A 9,453-nucleotide genomic window follows, 5' to 3' on the forward strand; every position below is an offset into this window, starting at 1 on the left:
GGGTTCTCCCTACAGCTCTGGTCTGATGGGGTTACAGAGGGATTTGGGGAAGGAAAAGGGTATTTTGGCACTGCCAAAGGTGAGGAATCACCTGGCTATTGTTCATTTCAGGTCCTGAAAAGCTGCAAAGACAATGGGGTGTGTGTGGAAGTGGATCTGCCTGACCACTGTGGTAAGAAGCAAAGCTGAAACGCACAGGTGCTGGGTTTCTCCCCCGAGCGGGAAACCCAGATCTCCCGCAGGCAGGGGGCAGGCTCTGGCTTTGACCTTCCCGGGGGTGTTCCCCGCAGGTTTAACCCCCCTGCACTGCGCTGCTCTCGCCCACACCGTCCTGGTGACAGAATCCCACAGCACTGCCAGGGACACCGACAAGGGGAGGTTCCTCAGACTGCGGAAAGACCAAATCCTCGAGGGAATTCTCTGCCTGCTGCAGATGGGAGCAAAGCCTGAGCTGCAGGTGAGGCTCACAGCAGGCTCTCTACTCTGGCTTAAGTGTTCTTATCCTTGTGCAATCACAGGATTTGCTGTCATCTGCAGGTACTGAATTCATGTCCAATCTCCACCACCTGCCTAAAACTCGAGGAGAACACAGAGCTCATGTGTTTGCTTCAGACTCATAAACCCCAAGGACAAGATGTTCTTCAAGAGGTAACTATGGCTGCTTTACACAGGCAATGTCTGGCAGAGATTCCAGGATTATTTTCCAGGATTGAGCAAATATTCAGTGCTTAAAAAAAAAAAAAAAAAAAAAGGTTACAGCTCTCTTATCTTTTCCAGGGTCTTTTTTGCCTCTGTCAAATAAGAGTTCCCACCAGAGTACATGTCATAAATGTAAGAATAGGATAAGATTTCAATTAGAAATACAGACTTGAAGCCCCATTTCAAGTCATTGAGTTTCTTCTAACAGGAGAGAAAACACAGCAGAGAAAAAAAATCATTTCAATCCAGTTCAACTGGAAATTCACTGTTCTGGTCCCTTCACCTGTACAGAGCTACATCCTGCTGGATGCTCCCAGAGGAATACCCAGTGCCCCAGCAGCAGACAACTTACCTGAACCTTGCTCCATGGCATCCTCAGACCTCTTTGATGTCCTTCTCAAAGGTATTTTGTGGTAGGAAGTTGAGTTTAGGTAGCTGGAGGTTTTTCTGACTCAGCAGCTGTGATGGAGTGGCTCAACCCAGTCCCTTCCCTGCTCTGCCATCCCACAGCATCACTGAGGGTGGAAAAGAACCCAAAAATCATTGAGTCCAAACCTCCACGGCGTGGAGCTGGTGGAAAAGACACCCAGCACCTCATCAGAGCCTTTGGATTTACCCCAGAGGCCTGCCCACAATTTATTTTCCTTGCAAACCTCTGTTCTCATCCAAACCCAGGCAGAAAAGGGGGCAGTAAATCTGTGGCTTTAGGAGGAACACCTGGCCTAGGGATTGAGCTGAGATTTGCTGCTTTATTGCCTTCCAGGGAAATGCTGATAACTCACCTCACCTGCATCTCGTGGGCCACCTGCTGCAGGAGAATAACCAGAGGAACAGGCAGTAAAATATAGAATATATTGCAGCTTGAACTGACTGCTGGAAAGATCTCATCTGGACCCAGAATTATAGAGCAAACCCATAAAGGGGGAAACCCTCAGTGCAGGTTTCACCAGGAATTCAGTGTTAGATGCTCCAGGTAGAATTAGATCTTCATTTTCTCACAAATTTGTGCTTCTCTGCTCAGGTCTGAGGTGTAGCTGCCCCACAGTCTGAAGCTCTGGCGATTTTTCATGCAGGTGTTCAGCCTAAGAGAAAGATTTTAACCATCCAAGACCCACTCTTGAGGGTTTTGGTCTCTACACTCCAAATTCAACATTCAGATAGACTGAAAAATCTCAGTCATTGTAAACAGGAGCTCTGGGAATTCAGAGCCTGATGAGTTATATTTAATATTTTCTGCAGTCTGGCTCTGATTTTGGCCAAGGCTGGAGTGGTCACACTTTAAGGCAGTCTCGGGGTGAAGTCCTTCCAAAATGAAACATCGTGCTGAGCATGTTTTTCTCAACAAAAATCAAGCTTTTTATTTATGCAATCAGAATTTTGCACCAATAGTGGATTGTAGGTGAAGTCCGGGACAGAGAATTTCAAACCAGGTCCTTTCTAACAGATCTAACAGAGGATTTTACATTTATAAAGGTAAAAACTTTATAGCATTTGTATATATAATATAAAATTTATAAAATTTACAGAATTTAAATAGATAACAGCTTTTTAAGGATTATTTTTTACACAAAGCAGTTTTGCAAGTTGGGAGGGTAACAAGGAGCTGAAATTATCCTGTACTGCCAGAAAGCCAAGTTATTTGGTAGAATTACTACAAATTAGATCATTTTTTTAAAAAATTATTTCTTCCCAGACTTACTCTCATTCAATTTTAACTTCTGGTTGCGAGTTTGCTGGTTTCTATGAAACTTCCCTGTTTGCTACATAGGGAGCAATTCTACTTTTACAGAACCTAAAGCCAAAAACCAACTGATCCAGCAACCCCTCACGTGTCTCCTGTTGAAGAAAATGGGAGATTTTCCACGTGAAGCCACTGCAGGATCCAGTGTTAAGTACTCAGCATGTTTGGGGAATATTTTTAATGAACCCTTTGCATTTGCTTCTTGTAAAAAAAGGTATTTTCGTGTTATGGGGTTTCCTTAAGTGTTAAGCTCCAAGAGCTACGTTGCACAAGGTGAATTAACTTTGACTAAGAAGTGGCAGTGTTGAAGTTAATTCCAATGGGATTTGGGACATATCCCATGATTCTGATGCCCTGCACAGCTAAATAGTTCTCTTTTGTATTTTTTCTTGTCTGAGTGAGACATAAGAATTCAAAATCTTTCAGTATTTCATTAAAAAATATATATCATTTGTTATTCTCATGATGAGTTGCATATCTCATCCACCTCCTTCCATAACTTCCCCTCATGTTTTAACCATGTGAAGTCTCTTCTTTTTCCCTTTTTGTCCCAGGTTTTACAGATATTTTCCTCTCTGGTTATTTCTCTCTCTGTCCCCCCATCACCACTCATCCTTCTTTGTGTATGCCTTTTAACTCACATCTGTTCTCCCAGAACTTTTTATTCATTTCAAGACAATTAAGGAGGAACTTCTGGGTTAACTCAGCTTCCATTTGTGGGATCGAAGGGTTCAGATCCAACTCCTTATTTTCATTATAAACCGACCAAGAAATCCTACATCACGAGCATGAAGCAGAGTGTTGAACAGAGAGAAGAGCATCCACAAGCATTTGCAGGGGAAAAAACTGAATTTTCTCACAGGATTTCTTAAAAAAGCATAGAAAACTCTCACGTAAGAATACAACAATCAAGTTTTTTTAGTCATGTGAACCATTCAGGTGAAAAGACATTAAACTGATGGAGTATTAAACTATTCCTATCTATAGAATATAATATATTCATATATATTCAATATACTCAGAGATTAACTTGCTTCTAAAGTATATTCTACGACAGTTATCCAAGAATTGCATTGTTAGTAGGTGGCTTTACATCATTTCACTGCTCCTTCTTGGCAATAAATACATTATTTCATGCAGTACCTTGGTTTTTCTGTACTTTTCTATCTGTACTAAGCTCAGAACAGAAGGGACATCATGCAAAAAAACAAATTAAGCAGAGTTTAGAAGCTGAGGGTGTAAAGATTTTGTTGTTGGTTTGGTTTTTAAGATGACAGAAATCCTCCAGCATCCCCCTTTCCCACCACTGATTCCAAAGGGAATTACAACACCCAAATTCCTGGCAGAGTCTCCCACTCTGGAGAGATCCAGCTGCTTCCCAACCCCGTCCCCCCAGCCTGGCACCTCACCCACAGCAGAAACCCAGCCCAAACCCTCTGTTTGGTTTTCAGCCCCCAAAGTGTGTCCTTGAAAGCCTGATTTGCTGCACTGATCTTTGCATCAAATGCTCTTCCCCAAGGCTGCTGAGACAAGATCTCACCTCCCAGAGCCCAAAACCCTCAGCTGAGGAGCACAGGGACTGCTGCCCACTAAAGCAGATAATGGCAGGCAGAGAACAATGCCATGATTGTAAGTAAACCACAGGCAGGCAAAGAAAATAAATTATATTTAAAAAACCCAATTCCTTCCAGCAGACAAACAAAACAAATCCGATCTTTTAAGATGAAGAGCCAAGAAAAGAGCTGGAAGGGGGTTGGACACTGAAGAAAATAACCCACAGCCCTTTGGAGGATATTTTGAGAACACAGATCAACAGCTGCCACTCGGGAAGAAATGCTCACGTTTCCTCTGCACTGCCCTGCATCCCATTCCCATCCCTCCGCCTCTCGCCCCACGTGCTGACAGCCAGGCTGGATTCCAAGCAGGGCTGCAGGAGCCAAGTTCCCGAGCCAGGGAGGAGGGAGAGGCCGAGCCCTTGGCAGGTTTGGATTCTTTCAGAGCAGTCTCGCCCATGGAGTTTTATTTTTCCTGCTCTCTTTGTGGCTGGGGAAAGTTGGAAGGCGAAGGATCCGGTTTAAAGCCAGGCACGTTTCTGCAGCTGTGGGGAGCAGAGCAGATGGAATAAATTTGGAGGAGGGAGTCCCACTAACTGAAAGCTGAGTGTGCCAGGCACTTCCAGGAGGGAGCACAGTGGGGAGAGGCAGGGAAAGGAAAAAGGGGGGCAGAACTGGACATGGACAGCAGAGCTCTCGTGTCCCACATCGTCCCAGGCACAAACACAAGCCAGCAGCTGCAGGTCACTTTTGAGCCTCATCCTGCTCACTTCATCAATGTTTACCCCAAATTTTCACTTGTTCTGAGGACAAACATTCAGTTTAACACCTGGCAGCTGCAGGATGTGCCCTAAAGAATTCCTTCTGTCTTGACAACAAGCGGGCTGTCACTCCAGCCATCCCTACGTATTTATATCCACCTTGAGTGGCCCAGTTTTGGGGGTCACTTGGCTTAGCAGCAGGATTTTGGTGGATAAAACCTCATGTCCCCAAGAAAATGTTCCCCAGTTGCCCCAGGCAACTGCTCTGCTCCGTACTTGGCCATAGAAGCTGCTACACCCATGAGAATCCTGTCTGGGTAGGTCCCAGCTCTTAATTATCTCTAATTTTTATCTCTATCCATCAGCAACAGCCCCAGAAGTTTACAGAAGTCTTGGGTTTTTTTGAGCATAACAAGCTCTGCAAACACACACTGAGAGGTGCGTGGGGTGATAAGCACACGCAGAAATCCCCACACCACGACTGCAGAAACCAGAATAAACACCCAGCTCAGGCCTGAAGGAAATCACCCAGCAGGAACTAACACAAAAACCTCGTGCCAGATTTGAAATATTAAGTTTGGTTTGCTTTGTTTTAAATGAAACCCCCTGGATCCCTTTGCTGCTGATGAGTAACCAGTTTTTGAATCCTCCACAATTATTTCTAGAAAGGCATTCGCAGCTAATTGTGTGCTAGAGGCAGAGGAACACACACCAACCTGCCTTCAAAGCTCCACATGGAGGCCAAAAGGATTTTCACCCTCACAATCCCTGAGACTTGAAGCATTTTAGAAGCACAGCCCCCTTAAAACTCCAGGTTTAATTTCCTTCAGCAGCTCTTTCTGCTCCCTCCCCAAAGGTTCTGTAGGACTAAAAGGTGGTTTTTTGCAGCTCTGCTGCGGCTCCGATGAAATCACATTTTAATTAAGCAAGAAGGGCCGGCCGCCTGCTAGAGAGGCTCTAAGAAACACCAGCGAGCACAAATTCATCTGCCAGGGCTTTAGGCTGGCCAGGTCCTGCTCTCATTTCCCCGTGCTCCCAGGTGTGCATGTTTTGACTCCCAGCTAACGTGACCTTTCGTTTCGCTGGAATCATTACTCACACACTACAGCAATCCCTGCTCTGATATTTAAAACTGATAAGCTTCTGCAGAACCCAGGGGTTCTTGGAGTTCACAACCAAGCTGCTGTTTGCTGAGGTGAAGAACACACCGTGCAACTCCATCCTGGTGACATTTACCTTGTCATAGAGGTTATTCCAACAAGGCTGTTTATTTTCTTTGCTCACAGCAGGGTATTTATTTCCACTTGTCTGTTAAAACCCAAAAACCTCAGCTTCATACCCTTGCTGATTAAATAAACTTTGGGGTTTAACTTCCCCACGTTGCCTCCTCCCCTAGAATCAAAGCTGCAGACAAAATTTATATTTTAACCCATCAATCAATCCCGTTGCAAAAATACAACTACAAAGCCCAAGTGAAAATAAACAACTTCCAGTCGCTGTATTGTCCGTGGGATTTGAATAAATTCTGAGCTCTCTTTGGCCTCCATCCTCATTTGTTTAAATTTAAATTGTGATTCAGCTGGCTTTTCAGAATTATCTCAGAATAACCAGCCTTTGGGGTTGTTTTTTTGTTTTTCAACACAGAAATCCAGTCCCAAGTATACCAGAAGTCCTGTACCCATTTGATCCCCCAAAACCCAACATTATTCCCACAATTCCCCAGAAAGGATAAACAAGAAAAGCAATAAACAGTAGGAGAAAAAGGAGAACTAGACAATAGAAAAATATGGGAAGAGGAAGGAAAATAAAAAGAGAATCTGCCACTTTCACAGCCCCAGTTCATGGGTGGTTGTTGCTCTGGAGGTGACAAATGACCCTGCACAGCCACAGGGTGTGCTGGCACATGCTTGGATTTTATGTGGTGCAGTTCAAGATAAGCTGCACATTTCAGAGTCCTGAGTCCTCCGAGAGTTCATTGTGGGCAATTGCTGCAAAAGTCACCCCAAGGCCCTTGGCTTTGTCCCAAAAGTCACAGCCCAGCCTTTCCCTGGAAGCCTTACATATTATTTCAGCATTTATACAACTTCTCTTCATGTGATTGTAAACCAAGGGTTATCTAAATACAGCAGAGCCAAAACCTGCTGTAAATAACAGCTGGAGAGTAAAGTTTATGTGGGAAAACAATTAATACTTTATAAAAATAGGTTCATCAAATACTTGTAGGTCAACATAATCCACTTGTGGCTCCTTTAGAAGTTTCTCAGCTATGAAATTTTACAGAGAAATAAGATCAAAACATGGCTTGACTGACTTGCTAACCACAGGTCAGTACCTACTTATTCAGATATAATGTAATTAAAATAAATAATCTCAAACCCTGATGCCCAGGAAGAAAAATAGTTAAAAATAGCTTAAAACAGCTGAAAAATAGCACAAATCTGCTGTGGCACAGACTGAAAACAGCAGTGATTAAGTCCAGCAAGGGGAGAAACAAGAGAACTCCAAACCAAAATAATTATATGACTTTAAAAACTCCTGTTAAAAATGTCAGGGATGATTTCACATGCTCCGGAGCAGCAAGAGGCTGGTTTTGCTTTGCTCTTTCAGGAGCTGCTTGAGATGGTGTGAAATTTCTGTGCTTAATAATAATAACATGAATTTAGATGCTATTTACTCAAGAGCCTGCTCATTTTCTTTGAAAACCGAATAGAAAACTTGAATTTTTTATTCTTCCCCTCTTTCTCTTGTCCCTTTGCTTGGACTGAAAAACAAAAGCAGGCAATGACTGAAGTTAGCTAAGCCTGGGAGAGTGACTCAGGCATAAATTCTTGGGCTTGATTAGTCACCAAATGCTTTATGGGGCTGTTAAATTCCCCTCCCTGCCAGGAAAGCCCAGCCTGGCACACGGGACAGCATTGGCGATCAATTCTGTGGAAACTGGAAGTCCTACATCTGCTTATCAGCCAGGAATCACCAGCCTGGGGCTCAGATTTTATCACAAGGCATTTGTTTGTTTATTTTTTTATTTATTTATTCTGGGCCCATCACCGCTGGACACTGATTTGTGTGGCAAACAGCAGATAAATGACTCTGAAACACTTCCTAGATGAAGGAAAGCTGCTAATTGCCTTTGTTGTTCCCTGCCTACAAAACTTAATCCCTCAAGTAATCTCTGGGGTCATTTCCACATCGCATTCCTAAAAGCTGAACTCTGCCAGACCCAGGGCTGGGAGGTTCGCCCAACCTAATCTTCACTGGATAAAAATAAATAATAAAAGATTAAAAAATTCCGCGCACCAGAACCTGCGGCCCTGCTGTGGATTCCTTTCCTAAAGGAGCGGGAGCGCTGCTGCTGGGTGCGCTCTGAGGCTGAGCCTGCAGGGGACAGGGGATGGGCAGGAGCACAGGCAGCTCCTGCATTCCAGCCTGGTCCAGGAATCCTCTGCGCAGGATTTCTCCAAAGGGGGCAGCTCCAGGCACGCTCAGAGAATGCGAACCCAGCCAAGGAGGGAGTTTGGGCACTTCCAGCTGCGGCAGCCACGCAGCGGGGATGGTTTGGGCTGCAATTTAGAGCGCAGGCAATTCGGATGGAAGCAAATCCTACTTTGAGAGCCGAATTTTAGTGGATGTTCTGTTGCACGGCCTTTGGCTGAGGACTCCAGGCTTCCCTGTGTGTAAAAAGCAACTGATCCCTTCACTGGAACATCAGAGATTTGTCCAAGGAGCAACAATTTCTGGCAATTTCTGCACATTGCCAGTTGAATCACAATCCTAACTTTTGCAAACAGATAAATAAATATCTCATCTCTCTGAAAACCCCTCTCTTCTGTTTTTCTCCCAGACTGCCCCTCAAAATAAATCAAAATACGCAAACCACTCACTTCTTGCGTCCCTAGAAAGTCCACCCAGCTGCAGGTCCTTGAATAAGCAGTTGTGTGAAGGAACTTTAAGAAAAATGTGCATTTATTCGTGCCACAGAAGGTACGAGCAGATGGGGAAAGCCATCCAGAAATGCTGTGGAATATTTGATTATAAATTCCTCCACGAGAAAACAGAAGCCTGTGCTGGATGTGGAACATCTCCAGCATGGCACAGGCGGGCAGGGGCTGCGATATCTGCTCTGGGTTACGAGGGCAAGGGCTCGGCAGTGCCATCCGTGTGAAATGTGGCATCAATCCCCTCCTCCTCCATCCTGCAGGGAGCCAGGCTGCCCTCTGCTGTGGGAATAACGCTGGGCTGCAGCAGCCCTGCCCACGTTTGTCACCTCCAAAATCCCTAGAGATCTTCAAAAGCAGGTCCGTGAATTGCATTCTAGATATTGAAAACCAGAGGGGGCAATCCAGCCGTGGATAATTACATTTTTTTTTATGGTAAATTCCAAAAAGACACCAATTTCTCAAGAGCTTTTGGCTTTGGGCTGCGCAGTTTAGGATGAGCCTATCCCCAATCCACAACCCAGCTGATCCCACATCAGCTGATGATCCCTTGTGGTAAAATGAGGATTTGTGGACTCTCCAAACCCAGGGTTGCTGCAGGGACCCTGAAACTTCAGCTCACACAGGAGCAAACTGTAATCACAAATCAGCGCCCCCCTGGCCTTATTCCATATGAATATTCCCTGGATTGGGCAGAGAACAGCCCTGCTCTGTGACCTGTGGGGCTCAAATAGCTCCCATAAATATTTCACACCAATCTTTTA

At 44.7% G+C, this 9,453-nt stretch overlaps 1 protein-coding gene and 1 long non-coding RNA gene across 12 annotated transcripts in view; one reads left to right on the top strand and one right to left on the bottom strand.

Moving 5' to 3' along the window:
* The window catches only part of LOC108447703, an 11,033-nt gene extending 7,453 nt beyond the window's left edge, over positions 1 to 3,580 (top strand). For 5 of the 7 annotated variants that reach the window (XM_017738546.1, XM_017738547.1, XM_017738543.1 and 2 more), the window contains 4 exons: positions 112 to 172; positions 291 to 457; positions 538 to 648; positions 991 to 3,580. In XM_017738546.1, coding sequence (XP_017594035.1) covers positions 112 to 172; positions 291 to 457; positions 538 to 648; positions 991 to 1,116 — 465 coding nt within the window. In that variant the 3' untranslated portion in view covers positions 1,117 to 3,580. The remainder of the gene's footprint in view (positions 1 to 111; positions 173 to 290; positions 458 to 537; positions 649 to 990) is intronic. The other 2 variants (XM_017738544.1, XM_017738545.1) reach the window with 2 other exon arrangements.
* Positions 1,130 to 9,453, bottom strand: part of LOC108447704 — a 17,981-nt gene continuing 9,657 nt past the window's right edge. For 4 of the 5 annotated variants that reach the window (XR_001863371.1, XR_001863373.1, XR_001863372.1 and 1 more), the window contains one exon: positions 3,461 to 4,538. This is a non-coding gene — a long non-coding RNA (uncharacterized LOC108447704). Of the gene's footprint in view, positions 1,215 to 3,460; positions 4,539 to 9,453 lie in introns of those variants that run through there. The other variant, XR_001863370.1, reaches the window with a different exon arrangement.

This window comes from Corvus brachyrhynchos, unplaced genomic scaffold, assembly GCF_000691975.1.
Source record: "Corvus brachyrhynchos isolate BGI_N302 unplaced genomic scaffold, ASM69197v1 scaffold46, whole genome shotgun sequence".
Taxonomy (NCBI): Eukaryota; Metazoa; Chordata; class Aves; order Passeriformes; family Corvidae; genus Corvus; species Corvus brachyrhynchos.